Raw genomic sequence first — 18,253 nt, 5'->3', positions numbered from 1 at the left:
CCCCTTAAGAATACTGAAGTGTTAAACAGGACTTCGTAGGCATGGGCATGGCTCCAACACATTGCAGTACTTTGTGCTCCTCTGGAATTGCCAGGGTGACAGTATACTTTTTCCAAATATTTCAGTAGTTTTTCCAGATTCTGCACTTGTTCAGGGGTGAAGCTCCAAAACACTGGACATGCCCACTGTCCTAGGCACTTGCCCATACTATCCGACACACCCTTCCACTCAACCCCATCCAACTTTGGGCCAGATCTTAAACAGTTGCTTAAACTTTAAAAAGACCTGGAACATATTTGGCATTTCTAGCAATAGGTTCATGCTGGTTTCAACAAACCAAGGGTATTCAAAATTTTCAAAGTTCTCAAACGCTACTGTTATTAAACTGGTGGGGAAGGGCAAGATGTGGAAGGACATCTCCTTCATAGATTGACTCTCCAAGGAGAAAAGGCAAAAGTTGTAATTATTAATAGTTCCCATTAGATGACCGAAGAGGGTCCCCCGTGGAGAGTCGGCCAAGTCATGACAATCACACCAATATGGCTACATACCGTGCTCACTTTATTAAACAAACAGGTCATATTTATAACTTAAACCGACCGCTCACACGACTTTACACACAGGTGATTGGATAAAAGTCTCTGGCCACGTGGGCATCCGCGTCGCTGATTGGTGAGCATGCTGCAGACGCCTGATCAGAGTGTGCCGATGAGAGTGTGTTGATTTCGCAGTTCCAAGGACTTGCTCTGCACCTGGCTTCTTGTTTGTGCATAGCTTGTTTTCTTTCTCCCACTGCTTGTCCCCGGGACAATTTAAAGCTGCTCTGCAGCTTCAACTAACAGGCCTGGGTTGTCCAACCCAGACAATGGTAACATATGTCTCGGTCCTTTAAAAATCCCTCTACATATCCCCCTTTTTCTTTTTGGACAACCCATGTCTGTTTCACAATAGATGTTAAACCTTTCTTCAAACAAGAAAATAAACAGCTAAAAACTAAAGACATTACAACAATGGTTATAACAAAGCGTATTACTTCCATCAATAACATCTTTAACCAACGTGTTATCCCCAGTCCTCTCAACCATTCATCAAAAGGATTATCATCAGCAAGAATATGCTTCATGTTTCCCTGCAGTTTTGACCACTTCTTGTGCATCGATATGGAATGATCGGAAAGGTTTATACAACACATCCCTCAAAATCCTCACAACTGTGTCCATGTGCTAATAACAAAAAATCTATTGCAGCCCTATTTTGTAACGTAGCATCCCTAACACTATCTACATCAAGCAATAACAAACTTAAAATCTGCGATGTAAGATTAAATTGTTTCTCTCCCCAGCACGCTAACCTTTGCATATTCTTAGCATTTAATGCTGCCATTGCCCCCGGCATAAATATGGAGGCTAGGACATTTGCTGTTACTGAATGTAGATCAACTCGGTCATTACATGTTTCATCAAAGGTGCGCAGTGCCCTCCGTGATGTATGAGATAGTTGAGTCATTTTCAATGTCTTTCATATGTGGAGCAAAGTCAAACGCCCTAAATAACATGGTCCACCAACAGGATGCATAGGTATTCCTAGCCACGCTCTGTCCCCACATATCAAAAAGACTCCCAGCGGCAACTGATAACCCCCTGCTACATCTACATGGAAACCCCCAGTTTTCAATTCACCCCAAATAGGTGAACCGGTTAGATTTTGAAACCCTGTATAAAACCCATGTTCACCTTGACGTGTTAGTCATATCTGCCACGCGTCACCAACCCAAATTACTCCAGTGCCATTCATGGGTTGAAGTGGTGATGACATGTGGGTACAGTCTGCCATACCAGTTGCAGTAACATTAACATATTCAACAGGTACAACGCTAGCCAATAGGTCTAACTCCTGCAAAGGTAAATGATGTGGCTGATTTAAATTCTCAATAACCGTCTTCTGCCACGCTGCATTACACACAGAAGGTCAAACATATTGCCCATTTGTACTCATACATGTACCATTCTGATTGGAAGTCAGATCCACTGTTTTAACATTCCAAAAACCATCAAAACTTGTTTCATTCTCTTGCAGGGGAATACCAATTAAACAAGTTCTAAAGGGGTTGTCTGCCTGTTGCAGACTCAAACAAAAGTCTGTTACCCCCGTGATATTTGCCCATGTCACCCATATGGTTTGTCCTAGGCAAGATGTCAAAAATACTTTGGCCAATGGGTAAAAAATTCATCAAGACCGCAAGCCAAGTCCACCACTCAAACATGTTTACTCCTACAATTTCCACAATTTTGTTTTCTTTTTATTTTTTTTTATTTTTTTTAGCAAAGGCCACCTGGTTAGTCAACACGGGAGGATCTGCCAGACAATCTGGTCCTGCCCAATCAAAGCTTTTAGGTACTGTAGAGGGGGATAAAGTTCCTCTAGTGCACCTTAAAAATATGCTTGGGAAAACAGTCTGCGTCATTCCTGCCTCAGGCAAAGCCAAACCTATTTATGGGATTGCTTTTGCTCAAGGACCCGAGAGCACTTCGTCGGTAATGCAGGAGGATGGGGAAGTTCGATGTGTGCCCCAAAGGGATTTGATTTTGGGTGAGAAGAGAGAGAAGGAGAGGGAGAGGAGAGGGCAGCTCATATTTATATATCTTTTCTCACTCTCAGTGAATAAAAAAGACAGGCATTAAACAAAAAAAAAAAACCTACTCAAACCACAAAACAATTAAAAAACTCATCCTTTCCTTTGTACTTAAAAAGTTACAGCTTTATTCCACGGGTGTGCATGTGGAAGTTATAGAGAAGCTTTTGTAATTTTCTTTTTGTTTTCCCACCACATATTCCATAATAACTCCCTGTATCAGATGCACACCCATTGGATAAACTAAACAAGATGTTACGGAAGAAGGCTTCTTTCCTTGCTTATCTACTTGTTTATTAAAGGCTGTAAGTTTCTTTTAATAAAGCAATAAATGTGGTAGAGAATGTTAAGGATAATCCTTGATTCTTATTTTGGCTGCACAGGAACACAATGTAAGACGCCGTTTAGATTTGTGTTCATTACATTTTCATAGTAGAGACTACAACTCAGTAAAACTGATAAGACATGCTTAAAGTTGATGTAGAAGAGGTAAAGATCTTGTTTCCAATTCAAAACACAATACTTACGACTGCTACTGCACGCAGCTGCTCATCCAATGTGTGTCAGTGGAATGCTGTTTAGAAACCACTGGTCTGAGATACCCCAGGGAGAATTTCCTCCCATTACCCCACAAGTAGTCTTGTAGAAATAACTGTGATGCTGAAGAAGAGACAAGTTGCCTGTCCCATCTATCATATTGCCTCAACTAATAAATATTCTGACACAATAGGCAAAACTCTGTACCCACACTTAGGGACATCTGGCATCACATCACTGTCAGTGGCAAGACCCCAGGTTTACTCTAGTATAACCAGAATAAGTCCACATTTGGTCTTAACAAAATCAATTTAGGTTTTGCCATATATTTTCTTTAAAGAAATCTAAATCAAAATATATAAATTGCTGTTTCGTCTGCATTCTGCACTGTCTAGCTTTGTGACATTTATGCTTCATCTGCACTTTTTAAACTTCCAGGGCAGATGTTTGTATTGGATTTGCACAGCAAGGTTTTGGTAGCAGGGGAGCTACAGTGGTGGCTTCTGTGAGAAGACACCAGAAGTTTCCCCCATGTACAATAGAGCCAGTGCCAGCTGGCTCCAAGACAGGCCCACCACTGGTCAAAGCTGAGCCAATCAGCGATGGGACTGTGGTAGCTCCTCTGGGATAACACATTTAATAAGGGAAAAAAGCTGCTGCACAACAGCAGCTGGGAGAGAGGAGTTAGAATATGTCAGAGCAACACCTATACAGACACCAAGGTCAGTGAAGAAGGAGGGAGAGGAGGTGCTCCAGGTACCAGAGCAGAGACTCCCATGCATCCTATGATGAAGACCATAGTGAATCAGGCTGTCCACCTGCAGCCCATGGAGGTCCACGGTGGAGCAAATATCTACCTTCAGCCCATGGAGGATGCCTTGCTGGAGCAGGTGGATGTGCCCTGAAGGAGGCTGTGAAGCCATGGAAAGCCCATGCTGGAGCAGGCTCCTGAGAGGACCTGTGACCATGTGGAGAGAGGAGCCCATGCTGGAGCAGGTTTTCTGGCAGGACCTGTGACCCTGTGGGGGATCCATGCTGGAGCAGTCTGTTCCTGAAGCATTGCACCCCATGGAAAGGACCTACACTGGAGCAGGGGAAGAGTGTGAGGAGGAAGGAGCAGCAGAGACATTGTGTGATGAACTGACTGCAACCCCCATATCCCATCCCCCTGAGCCACTTATGGGGGAGGAGGTGGTGAAAATCAGGAGTAATGTTGAGCCCAGGAAGAAGGGAGGTGTTGTGGTTTAACCCCAGCCAGCAACCGAGTACCACACAGCCATTTACTCACTCCCCCTCACCCAGAGGGATGGGGAGAAGAATTGGAATGTACAACTCAAGGGTTGAGATAAGAACAATTTAATAATTTAAACAGAATAAAGAGGTAAGAACGATAATAACAGTAATACTAACAATAATAATAATAGCAAAATGGAAAGGCAGGGGAAAAGGTGTGCACAGCTTTTGCTTTACCAAGCAAAGCAAGGAATTCATTCACTACTTCCCATGGGCAGGCAGGTGTTCAGCCATGTCCAGGAAAGCAGGGCTCCATCACGTGTAACGGTTACTTGGGAAGACAAATGCCATAACTCCAAATGTCCCCCCCTTCCTTCTTCCTCCAGTTTATATACTCAGCATGACTTCATATGGTATGGAATACCTCTTTGGGTAGCTTGGGTCACCTGTCCTGGCTGTGTCCCCTCCCAATTTGCTGTGCCCCTCCAGCCCTCTGGCTGGCAGGGACCAAGGAACTGAAAAGTCCTTGAGTATAAACATTACCCAGTAACAACTAAAAACATCAGTGTGTTATCAACGTTGCTCTCACATCATAGCCAAAACACATCACTGAACCAACTACTAAGAAGAAAATTAACTCTATCCCAGCTGAAACCAGGACACACATAAGAAAAAAAAGATTAAGTATTTTGTTGCAACTCTGAATTATCAAGTAATGGTTTAATAGATGGAGTGAACTTGTAGGGTTAGTCTTAAATAGATACCTTAAAATATGGGTATCTGCAGTTGCTCCTTTTTTTGAGAAAGCTAAAACAAAGCAGCCAGGTAAAATGTAGATAGGCAGATTAAAGCATCATTTGCCCATTGGTGTTTTGGTTTTTTTTTAAAAAAAAAAGCTGGTTGCTGTCTCAGTACCTGCATTACAAAAGGGATTTTCCTCATTTTATATCTACATATTTGGGATCTCACACGAGATTAAGGGTATGCTTAGAAAGAGAGAACAGAGATCAGAAGACATGATCATTGCCATGAGGCCATGTCATGGGGTACACAGGGTATCATACCATATGCTGTTGCTAAATTCTGATACTCATTGCTGATCATTTTGCCACATAACAAAGCACTCAGCATTAAAAAAAAAAAAGCTGTGGTTAGGAGCATCTCCTAAAGCTAAGGAAATATCACTACCCTGTGAATTTTGCTAGGTATATCCTTTGCACATTGCAGAGGAGCAAAGCAACCACCTAAGGGCTGTGGTTCCTGTCGGCAAATCTGCTCCAGTGTGGGCTCCTCTCTCCACAGGATCACAGGTTCTGCCAAGAGCCTGCTCCAGAGCAGGCTCTCCATGGGGTCCTCCATAGGCCTTCAGGGGGACAGCCTGCCTCACCATAGTCTTCACCATAGGCTGCAGGGGAATCTCTGCTCTGGTGCCTGGAGCACCTCCTCCTCCACCGACCTTGGTGTCTGCAGAGTTGTTGCTCTCACATATTCTCACTCCTCTCTCCCAACTGCTGTTTCTGCTGCAGTTTTTCCCCCTTCTTAAATATTTTATCAGAGAGGCACTACCACCATCGCTGATAGGCTCAGCTTTGTCCAGCAGTGGGTCCATCTTGGAGCCAGCTGGCATTGGCTGTCGGATAGAGGAAGATCCTAGCAGCTTCTCACAGAAGCCACCCCTGTAGCCCCACTACCAAAACCTTACCATGTAAATCCAATACAATAATACACCTGGTACCCACAACTTTGTTCCTTGATATAAGAGTCTTGGAAAAGCCACCTGCTTTGTATTAATCACATGATTGGTGTTCCAATTTCATATGCATTGATGCTCACCACATCACTCCATTCCTTTGGGGGTTTCCAGAGAACAGATTGGAACTAGAGAAGTTCTTGGCCCAGTTACAGCTTAGGTCTTCACCTCCTTTGGAGCCTGAACCAAACTACCACTAGTTTGGTCAAGGAGTTGAGTGCATCTGTCACAGAAGCCATTGTCATGGTTTAACCTCAGCCGGAGACACAACTACTTGCTCACTCCTCCCCAAGGTGGGATAGGGGAGAGAATCGGAAGAGTAAAAGTGAAAAAACTCACGGGCTGAGATAAAGACAGTTTAATAGGTAAAGCAAAAGCCATGTACACAAGCAAAGCAAACCAGGGAATTCATTCACTACTTTCCATCAGCAGGCAGGTGTTCAGCCATCTCCAGAAAAGCAGGGCTCCATCATGCATAACAGTTACTCGGGAAGACAAGCACCATCACTCTGAATATTGCCCCTTCCTCCTTCTTCCCCCAGCTTATATATACTCAGCATGATGTCATATGGTATGAAATATCCCTTTGGCTAATTTGGTTCAGCTGACCTGGCTTTGTTCGCTCTCAACTTCCTGTGCCCCTCCAGCCCTCTCATTGGCAGGGCCTGAGAAACTGAAAAGTCCTTGACTTAGAATAAACATTACCTAGCAACAAGTAAAACCATCAGTTTGTTATCAGTATTGTTCTCACAGTAAAGCCAAAACACAGCACTGCACCAGCTACTAAGAAGAAAAGTAACTATTCCAGCTGAAACCATGACAGTATCCACCCCTTGTAATTGTATCTTGAAGCCAGCTCTGATTGTATTATGGCTGCGCTGATCTGGTTTCACCAAAGTCAGTCTCCGCTGGTGTAGCAGTTGAAATGGAGTCAGGGTCAGATCTTCAAATCCAAAGTGGTAGAGATGGGTGCCACAAAACACCCAGTGTACTAATAGGCATATAGAAGTGACAATATACAATATTATGTAACAATTAACATCATACAATTAAATTCATTGGTTATTCTCACCCAAAATCAAATCCCTTTGGGGCACACATCAAACTTCCCCATCCTCCTGCATTACCGACGAAGTGCTCTCGGGTCCTTGAGCAAAAGCAATCCCATAAATAGGTTTGGCTTTGCCTGAGGCAGGAATGACGCAGACTGTTTTCCCAAGCATATTTTTAAGGTGCACTAGAGGAACTTTATCCCCCTCTACAGTACCTAAAAGCTTTGATTGGGCAGGACCAGATTGTCTGGCAGATCCTCCCGTGTTGACTAACCAGGTGGCCTTTGCTAAATGAGTATGCCAATGTTTCAAAGTTCCACCACCCATTGCTTTCAACGTAGTCTTTAACAGTTAAATAGTCCCAGAGGCTGGTGCATGATAGGAAATGTGATATACTCAGTCAATGCCATGCTCTTTGGCCCAAGTGTCTATGGGATTGTTTCAGAAATTAGTATGATTATCTGACTTGGTTCTTTCTGGGGTGCCATGTCAAGACAAGATTTGTCTTTCAAGGCCCAGGATAGTGTTCTGGGCAGTGGCATGGGGCACAGGATACGTCTCCAGCCATCTGGTGGTTGCTTCCACCATTATAAGCACATGGTGCTTGCCTTGGTGGGTCTGTGGGAGTGTGATATAGTCAGTCTGCCAAGCCTCCCCATATTTATATTTTACCCATTGTCCTCCATACCAATGAGGCTTTAACCGCTTTGCTTGCTTAATTGCAGCGCATGTTTCACATTCGTGGATTACCTGTGCAATAGCATCCATGGTCAAGTCTACCCCTCTATCTCAGGCCCATCTATATGTTGCATCTCTTCCTTGATGGCTTAAAGTGTCATGAGCCCACCAAGCTATAAATAATTCACCCTTATGTTGCCAGTCCAAATCCACCTGTGCCACTTCAGTCTTGGCTGCTTGATCTACATGCTGGTTCTTGTAGATGTTCTTCAGTGGCTTGACTCTTGGGTACGTGAGCATCTACATGATGTACTTTTACAACCAGGTTCTCCACCCAAGCAGCGATATCCTGCTGTAATGCAGCAGCCCAGATGGTTTTACCTCTGTGCTGCCAGTTGCTCTGCTTCCATTGCCACAACCACCCCCACAGGGCATTTGCCACCATCCATGAGTCAATATAGAGGTAAAGTATTGGCCACCTTTCTCATTCAGTAATGTCTAAAGCCAGCTGCATAGTTTCACCTCTGCAAACTGATTCAATTCACCTTCTCCTTCAGCAGTTTCTGCAACTTGTTGTAGGGGACTCCATACAGCCGCCTCCGATGCTTTCCTACAATATGGCAGGAGCCATCAGTAAACAAGGTACATTGCCAGAACATGAGAAGCAATTTATTATACAATGGGGCTTCTTCAGCATGTGTCACCTGTTCCTCTGGTGACATGCCAAAATCTTTGCCGTCTGGCCAGTCCATGATCACTTCCAAGATTCCTGGATGATTGGGATTTCCTGTTTGAGCTCTTTGTGTAATAAGCATGACCCAGTTGCTCCATGTAGCATCAGTTGCATGATGTGTAGAAGAAACCCTCCCTTTAAATATCCAGTCCAGCATTGGTAACCAGGGCGCCAAGAGGAGCTGTGCTTCAGTGCCAATCACTTCTGAAGTAGCTCAAACACCTTCGTAAGCTGCCAATATCTCTTTTTCAGTTGGAGTATAGTGGTCCTCAGAACCTCTACATCCCTGACTCCAAAAGCCCAAAGGTCGTCCTCGAGTTTCCCCTGGTGCTTTCAGGAAGAGGCTCCAGGTAGGGCCATTCTCCCCAGCTGCAGTGTAGAGCACATTCTTTACATCTTGCCCAGTCCGAATGGGCCCAAGGGCTACTGCTAGAACTATCTCCCATTTAATTTGTTCAAAGGCTTGTCGTTGCTCAGGACCCCACTTAAAATCATCCTTCTTTTGGGTCACGTGATAAAGAGGGCTTACAAACATACAGTAGTTTGGAATGTGCAATCTCCAAAAACCCACAACACCTAAGAAAGCCTGAGTTTCTTTCCTATTAGTTGGCGGAAACATAGCTGTCATTTTGTTGATCACATCCTTTGGTATCTCATGACGTCTATCTTGCCATTTTATTTCCAAGAACTGCATCTCCCGTGCAGGTCCCTTGACTTTACTTTGTTTTATGGCAAAACAATTTTTCAGAAGGATTTGGATTATTTTCTCCCCTTTCTCGGAAACTGCTCCTGCTGTATTGCCCCATACAATGATGTCATATTGCAGGTGTTCTGGAGCTTTACCCTGTTCCACTGCAGCCTGGATCAGTCCATGGTAGATGGTAGGGCTGTGTTTCCACCCCTGGGGCAGTCGATTCCAGGTGTATTGGATGCCCCTCCAAGCAAAGGCAAACTGTGGCCTGCACTCCACAGCCAAAGGGATCAAGAAAAACGCATTTGCAATATCAGTAGTGGCGTACCACTTGTCCGCCTTTGATTCCAGTTCATATTGAAGTTCTAGCATGTCTGGTACAGCAGCACTCAATGGCGGCGTGACTTCATTCAGGCCACGATAGTCCACTTCTAGTCTCCATTCTCCATTAGACTTTTGCACTGGCCATATGTGGCTATTAAAGTGTGAACGGGTTCTGCTGATCACTGCTTGGATCTCTAGTTGGTGAATCAGCGTATGGATGGGAATCAGGAAGTCTCAGTTGGTGTAGTATTGCCGCCAGCGCACTGTGGTAGTAGCAAGAGGCACCTGCTGTTCTTCGACGTTCAGTAACTCCACCACAGACAGGTCCTCTGAGAGACCAGGCAAAGTTGACAGCTGCTTAATTTCCTCTGTTTCCAAGGCAGCTATACCAAAAGCCCACCAATATCCTTTTGGATCCTTGAAATACCCTCTCCTAAGATAGTCTATTCCAAGGATACACTGATCCTCTGGGCCAGTTAGCTGTTGTGATCCCCCTCACTCCAGAAATACTAATAGGTTCTGCCTCTTCATAGCTTGATCACATTAGGTAAAATGTGCACCAGTATCTACTAAAGCTTTATATTCCTGCGAGTCTGATGTGCCAGGCCATCAAATCCACACAATCCAGTAAACCCAGTTATCCCTGGCCTCCACCTGGATGGAGGCAGAGCTCCCCTAATCCTGGTTGTAGGATTCTCCACTAGGACAGCAAGTGGTGTGAAGTGGATGTAGCGTGGAGTGGTTCTGCTTGCTTGTGTCTTGCCAGAATGGGTTAGAATTCCTTTTCACAGGATCAAGAGTAAAGTCAGCCCTATCGCTCTGTCTGAGAAACTGTCCTCTGGAGACTGGAGCAGCAGCCTTCCTGGAAGACTCCTTATTTGTGATTGGTTTTCCTTGTAATTCATGCACCTCTGCCTCCAGAACTGAAGTAGGTTTTCCATCCCACCTCGTGTCCTCTCCATGGTCCTGCAGGTAAAACCATAGTCTATCCTGTGGTGTGTATCTCCTATATTCTCCCTCCCAAACAGAAGGGCGCCTACAGTTGATAGCTGAGATACGGGTCCGTATAGGTGGGGAGCAGGATATATCCTTGTTGAGTCGCTGGACCAGTTTCTCCACAGCTGCAGTAATTGTGGTAGAGAAGCTATCTTCATAATCCCGGAGATGAGGAACAACTTCATCCACCATTTGTGGTGCGTTGTCTTTCCAACCTGTTATTGCCAATGAGTTGGCATATGATGATGGTGCATACTCTGTACAAATTTCTGCCACATGGGTCATGTGCATAGAACTTCATCGGTATCTGTGGGTGACAATGGATCATCCTGGTCATAATAAATCATCTCTTCTACGGCTAATTCCCTCAGGTACCAGGATACCTTTCTCTATTGCAGTCTACTTGCCTGGGTGGCATGTAATATCCTTCTTGTAGGGATACCTTTTTTTGAAGCTTGACACGAGTCACTTCCAGAGGCTGAGGATTTTTGTTCCTTTTCTGTTGGAAGAAGGGTTCGCCAAAGTCAAGAAGACGCTCAATATGAGTTATGCATCTTGCTCAACTTTATTAGTTTCTAACACTACTTATATAGAACCGATACACATGCATATTCGTAAAGCAGAAATATAATTGGTTAGTAGTCTCTAAGCACGCGCGGTTCTCACACCCCTAATTATCATGACTAAAATAAGCATTCTATCCATGTAGCTAATTGTGTTGCTATGCTTCAGCCTTGTAGTTTGTTACTCCCTATATTCCCATACTGGTCCCTATCTTTCTTGGCCCTGCACCTGCTTTCCCAGCAGCTGTAGCTTGTTACAGCCACGGCCTGTTGGCACAACATAATTACTTGGTCTCAGGATTCAAGAATAGCTCAAGGCTACCTTTCTTGTTAACTTCAGCACAGCAACTTCAGCACAATTCTGATTACAGGCCTATTCTAATACCAGGCCTGGATTGTGCAGATCTTCAGAGATTCTAAGGCCACGCTTTTGCAGCCATTCTTCTACAGTTCCCCCTTTTTCTTTTGCACAAGCCAGGCCTGATTGGTTATGTTAAAAACTACTCTCTTTAAACAAGAAAAAAACCAGCTAAAAAACTAAAAGCATTACAATAATGATTATAACAAAGCGTATTCCTTCCATCAATAACGTCTTTAACCAACCTGTTATCCCCAGTCCTCTCAACCATTCATCAAAAGGATTATCATCAAGAAGATTATTTCCCTTCATGTTTCCCTGCAGTTGTGACAACTTCTTGTGGATAGATATGGAATGATTGGAAAGGTTCACACAACACATCCCTTCAAAATCCTCACAACCATGTCCATGTGCTAATAACAAAAAATCTACTGCAGCTCTATTTTGTAACGTAGCATGCCTAACACTATCTACGTCAAGCGATAACGAACTTAAAATCTGTGACGTAAGATTAAATTGCTTCTCTCCCCAACACGCTAACCTTCGTATATTCTTAGCGTTTAATGCAGCCATTGCCCCTGGCATAAATATGGAGGCTAAGACATTTGTTGTTACAGACTGTAGATCGACTCGGTCATTACATGTTTCAGCAAAGGTGCGCAGTGCCCTCCGTGATCTATGAAATTGTGGAGTCATTTTCAGTAAGTCTTTCATACGAGGAGCAAACAAAGTTAAACACCCTAAATAACATGGTCCACCGACAGGATTCAAAGGAATCCCTGGCCATGCTCTATCTCCACATATCAAAAAGACTCCCGGTGGCACCTGATAGCCCCCTGATACATTTACATGTAAGCCTCCAGCTTTCAGTTCACCCCAATTAGGTAAACCAATTAAATTTTGAAACTTAGTATCAAACTCCCATTCACCTTGTCGTGCTAGCCAAAATCGCCACGGTTCACCAAACCAAATTACTCCAGTGCCATTTACAGGTTGAAGTGGTGGTACCGTGTCCTCGCATTCTGGCATTCCCGTTGCAGTCACGTTAACGTTTTTAACGGGCGTAATGCTACCTAATAGGTCTAACTCCTGCAATGGCAAATGATATGGTCGATTCAAATTCTCAATAACCGTTTTCTGCCACGCTGCATTACACATAGAAGGCCAAACAAATTGCCCATTCGGACTCATACATGTACCATTCTGATTGGAAGTCAGATCCACTGTTTTAACATTTCAAAAAACCATCAAAATTTGTTTCATTCTCTTGCAGGGGAATACCAATTAAACAAGTTCTAAAGGGGTTGTCTGCTTGCTGCAAACTTAAACAAAAGTCTGTTACCCCTGTGATATTTGCCCATGTCACCCATATGTTTGTTCTAGGCAAGATGTCAAAAATACTTTGGCCAATGGGTAACATATTCATCAAGACCGTAAACCAAGACCACCACTTAAACATGTTTACTCCTACAATTTCCACCTTTTTTTTTTTTTTTTCATTCCACCCCACACAATCTGTGGTGCTTTCACAGATTCTGATGATGTATACTGTCTCCAATCAGCATGGTATTACACTAGTCGTATGCTTTCTCTTGTTTCATATGCCCAGTTACTAATCAAACACATACACCCTTCACACCATTTACATTTAAGCTTTGGCTTACAGAACCGTTTTACCCCACATAGCATACATCGGCACAATACCCACGGGTTACATCCCTTACAACATAGACAGTTTATTCCGTCTGCTCGCTCTGAGTCTTCTCTTCCGACTTCTGATCTTGACATACAGGTCGCACAAACTTGCTAGGGACCCATATAGGTCCTTTATCTGTGGAGATACAAAAATAACCTCTACCGATAAATAACACCGGATTAGGCCCTTCCCATACGCCTGAAGCCATATTTTTATACAGAACATTCAAACCAGGAACTGTAGTTGCTTGGTTCCCCTCTTCTGCATCCCCTCTTCTGCAGCAAGTGTCATTATCAGCCGACTGACTACAGTACATCAGGCAGTTTTACCAGCTGCAGTTCTCGTGGTATGAAATGGACAATTGACAATCTTGAATTTATATTGAAGGAGCCCACAAGCAATTTCAATGAGCAAGGTGTTACTAGAGTTGTTTGTGTGAAAAATAATTCTATCTAGATTCTGAGAGAAAGAACGTCTACAAAGTCCAAGAAGTTCACTATAGGGAACATCCCCAGCAGTAGAAACAGAGTCTGGCAGAGTTTTGAAATATCAGATGATGTAGAAAGTTTTGTAGTTGCCCCTTGAGTTTTTGTTAAGGGAAAGAAAAGACAGCAGAGGAAATAAATACCTCATATCCTGATAAGGATGAAATATCCCCCTTTTCCCTTATCTCCCAAGAAGAAAGAAAAGCTGCACAGTAAATGATTCATTTTGTAATAAAGCAATTGATTGTATATGCCAATTTAAATGTTAAGCTAAGAGAAGAAATTATTCTCCATCAAAATGCTTTAGTTAAAAATTACATAATATTAAATATAAGATCAGGCTAGGACCTTCATTCAGGTTAACACTTGTACTAGTCTTATACTGAAAAACGTTCAAGTCCATATGGCTTCATCAAATATCAAAGGGGCAGAGGGAAGGACTGCACTCAATAATTAATATGTTAAAGGGGGAGGGAGGGGAAAATAATAATCTTGAGTTCTGCTGCCATATTTGTTTAAGCCAATCTGAAACAAAAAAATAGTTCTAAGATGTTAGAGGCTAGCCATAGCTCCTCTGCTTTTTTCAACATTAAGTGATCCAAACTGTGTAGAGGTTACTGAACAGGCACAAGATAGCTGTCTTCAGCTCTAAACATACAACCAGGCAGTGTGTATTGCTTTCATGGCTGCAAATAACATGGAGCCTTCTACAGGATTATTCAAGATAGGGCAGTGCTAGCCTTTTCCAGTCTCATTTTGCTAAGCTAAGAAAGCTAAATTCTACTAGTTTCTTCTTGTGTGATAGACCTCATATTTCATATATCCTAGGAATCATTTCTCCTACACAGAAACCTTTTCCAGTTTCAAAGCCTGGTGAGAGAACCATAACACTATTCCCCCAGCAGCTTTACCAGAGCTTCAGATAATGGCACCAATTCTTCCCTCCCTATCCTGTGAAAGATTTCTGTTTCCATTTTAAGTGCTTCCAGCTTTAGCAGAAATTCCTCTCAACATGTATGTCTTGGCCTTTTAAATTACTGAATGTCATCCTACATTACTCCAAAAGTATCCAATTATTCATTAAGCTAACCCAGTCTCCTAGCTCTGTGGAGTTTTCACACTATTAATTTTATGCCAAGAAATAACAGACAAGCTTGATATCAGAAGTAACCTTTGCATAATTCCCAGACCTTCATATATTGAGTTCAGTTTCTATCTAGACTGCAGCAATTTCCATTTCTGTGCACTCATTTCCTAATCTCTCATGAAGATTAGTACAGTAAAATAATGAGTGAACCAGAACCACTTAAAAATTTGGATTGATATATAACATCTTCCAAAGTTGTAGTATAATTACTAGCATTTATCCACAGAGATCAGATGCCTAACAGAGCCTAGTAGGTGAAGATTCCCAGAGGCATATATTGCAATTAAACACCTCTCATTAACTTTCCAGTTCGTTAATTATGAGGGGTATGTTCCAGTGAAATGCAGAGAACATTACAGCTGCTTCACTGCCATTATTACTAATTGGCTACACATAACTAAGATCCCAATTAAGCAAAACAATCCTGTGCTTAAATCCTCTCAATCTAAACATGCTCTTAATTTTAAGGACATGCTTTGGTTCATTGATTCCTAATAATCTAGTTAAAAGTATCTTATCTTCATCATTAAAGGCGACATACTGTTTATATAATTTCTCTTTATTTTCTGCACAGGATGTTATAACATTTGTAGAATAATAATCTTTTTCCTCTTACTAGGTAACACAAAGCAAGAATGTGGATAACTGGCTAGCTGAAAAAGGTCACATAGACATAGTCCAGCTGGCTGGACAAAAATGCACATCGCTCTCAGCTTATCTGAAGTAAAGCAAAATACACTGTCTTTGGCTGTTTTTGTTACACAATAACAGGAAGATTTTGGTGGGAAAAGAATGTTGCAGGTGGGAACAGAAAACTACAGAAGAGAAACTAGGGATGGGCTTGGTATTTAGGCAACTAACCAATAATGAGCTTAACTTTTGTAATATGTATGAGCTAATTATAAGAAGGCATAAAAGGTGACTGTAAGAGACAATAAAGGAAGTCTGCTGATCACTCATATTGAGCGACTGCGTCTTCCCTCCGTCGCAACACAAGAACATCCCTGGATATTATGTTAGTGTTGAAAGAATACCCAACAGTTGCAGGGATTCACCAAATCACATCATTCTGAAGGACAGAAGAGTTCTTCTAAATCTCTCCATGGCTTATTATAGAGTTAATATTTCTGTCTATAATAAAGCAGGACAATCTCCGCAAACCATATTGTCCCAGATTTCTCTGCAACAGGTACTTACCTTATCATTCATTCGAGTTTTATGAGCAATTTCTATGCTACCTTTTGACAGTCTTTGGGATAGGGATAAGCATTGTCTTGAATATTCATTAGGCTTATATTTTTGCATAGTGAGTGTCAGTATTGTTTCTTAAGGATTTTGATAGAAATTAACAGAATTAACAGACTGAGCAATTTAACATTCCTTGTAGCACTTGTTTTCTCAAGCTAGAGAAATAACTGTGCACTAGATTTACCTATCAAAAAGGCTTATGGAATGTACTCAAAGCTAAGTAGATGCCAGAAGTTTAAACAAAGTTCTCAGAGTTATGTGCAAATCTAAGGTTTTTGAGCTTAGTAACTATTAAGAGACCCGCTACTGTCCTTTATTTTAGTATTACCCCTACTGGCACATGGGAAGAGGAATAGATAGGATGTACACATATTCCAATGAAGATGTAAGCTTTTATGATGCCTAAATACACAGGTTTTTCATTTAAACAATAAAACTACCTAACAATTTTTAATAAGTTAGCTATATAAGAAAGCTTCTTTAACTGCTTCAGCACTCTCCTGATGAAATATGTACTATCACCTCAAGCCATCTTTTGACTGACAGTTGCTTGTTTACCGAACCTCTCAGACCATGCTTCATGGCTCTCTCCAGACACCTGTTTTAGTTTTGGTTTTACTTCTATGCAAGTTCTCCATATCTATGATGAATTACTGGGAAGATACTTGCATTAAGTGCGTTCCCAAAATAAATTCCTTCTCAGCATGCACAATTCTTTCTTGGCTAGAACAGCCATTTTCTTTAATTCCACTTAATTATATTGGTTTTCAGATAGGAGATAAAATGAAGAATTTTGTCTGTCTGCCACAAGATCCATTTCTTATCCCAAAATGACAGGTTGTTCTTCCCCCTCAGTTTCAGTTAGAATGTCTTTCCTTCCTAGTTTGATAATCTGTCTTTAAAAAATTGTCGAAATGTTTAGAATTCTTGCAGAAAATTAAAAGTATATAAAAATACTAAATTATATAACTATAATCCATAATTAGCTCCTCCTCTGCCAGGTAAGCACCATTTCACAGTTGCTCCATGTTAATAGCAGTTCACAAGAGGTTATTTAGCAGTGTCAGGCTTCCTCCTCTTCCTGAAGCTTGGAACAGCCATTTCCCCTTTTCCAATTGTAAGAAATGTAAGGTCATGAACAGCAATTAACACTGGAGCTCCCAGAGACCATTGAAAAATACTAGATGCTAAATTCCCTTTATTGACATACTAGTGTAAACCTTACTATATACTGGTCACCTGCAATGATAACTACTTAATGAATAATCTTAGAAAAAGAGCAAAAGAGAGAAAGTGAGAAAGAGATGAAAAGACTGCTTTCCTGCTTATTGATCTCTAATGGTATATTTGTTCATAGACTTGCCTAGTCAAATTCACATAAAACATCAGGGAACTAATGTGGTTGTTACCTGGACTCCAGAATACAGTCAAAAATGTTTTGTGGTTAACTGGGTCACTGGTAAAGAGGATATGCACATGAAAATAGTAACTATGGCTACTGGAAATTTTACACCAAGTAACAGCAACAACCACATCTACTGATGGAGGCACCATTTACTGGTTATTTTTTGTTGGGGAGGGAAGGATTTTCATCCTGTTTTTCAAAGCAAACTTAAGATTCAGATAAGTGCAACTTGTATCTTTGTCTAGCCCTGAGACAACATCTAATTTTTAGAATCACCAAAAGAAATTAGAGTTTTCAGTAGGATTCTTCTGGTCACAGTTGGGCAACAGATGTAGCTAAGCTGCTGTTGCTGTATGACAGGGGTCCTCAAACTACAGCCCGCGGGCTGGATATGGCCCCCACAGGGTCCTCAATCTGGCCCCTGGTATTTACAGACCTCCCCCTGCGCCCCCCCCCCCCCCCCCCCCCCCTTGCCGGGGGTTGGGGGGGGGAACCAAGCAGCCGCAGATGACTGCCTGCCACTTCATCCGTGCGCCGGCCCCCTGGTTAAAAAGTTTGAGGACCCCTGCCATAGAACATCACGCTCAGTATATAAACTGGGGAGAGTTGGCTGGGGCCTGCAGATTGCTGCTTGGGGACTGGCTGGGCATTAGTCAGCAGGTGACGAGCAATTGTATTGTGCATCACTTGTTTTCTTTTCTCCCTTCCATTTGGATTTCATTTCT

At 42.4% G+C, this 18,253-nt stretch overlaps 2 protein-coding genes across 3 annotated transcripts in view; both read right to left on the bottom strand.

Annotated features, from left to right (window-relative positions):
* Positions 1 to 562: 562 nt before the first annotated feature.
* Positions 563 to 12,738, bottom strand: LOC129783188 (uncharacterized). Its single transcript, XM_055793067.1, has 2 exons — positions 11,728 to 12,738; positions 563 to 993 (listed from the first exon to the last, which is right to left on the bottom strand). The coding sequence occupies exons 1-2, from the start codon at positions 12,736 to 12,738 to the stop codon at positions 967 to 969; spliced, it is 1,038 nt and encodes a 345-aa protein (XP_055649042.1). The 3' UTR covers positions 563 to 966.
* A 526-nt stretch (positions 12,739 to 13,264) lies between these two features.
* The window catches only part of LOC129783187 (splicing regulatory glutamine/lysine-rich protein 1-like), an 82,206-nt gene continuing 77,217 nt past the window's right edge, over positions 13,265 to 18,253 (bottom strand). Inside the window, exon 14 of one of the 2 annotated variants that reach the window (XR_008745156.1) lies at positions 13,265 to 13,378. The gene's annotated coding sequence lies outside the window, so the exon portion shown is untranslated. The remainder of the gene's footprint in view (positions 13,379 to 18,253) is intronic. The other variant, XR_008745159.1, reaches the window with a different exon arrangement.

This window comes from Falco peregrinus, chromosome W (genome assembly GCF_023634155.1).
Source record: "Falco peregrinus isolate bFalPer1 chromosome W, bFalPer1.pri, whole genome shotgun sequence".
NCBI classification, from domain to species: domain Eukaryota; kingdom Metazoa; phylum Chordata; class Aves; order Falconiformes; family Falconidae; genus Falco; species Falco peregrinus.
Note: the sequence above shows the minus strand (reverse complement) of the source record. Positions and strands in the feature narration are given on the sequence as shown.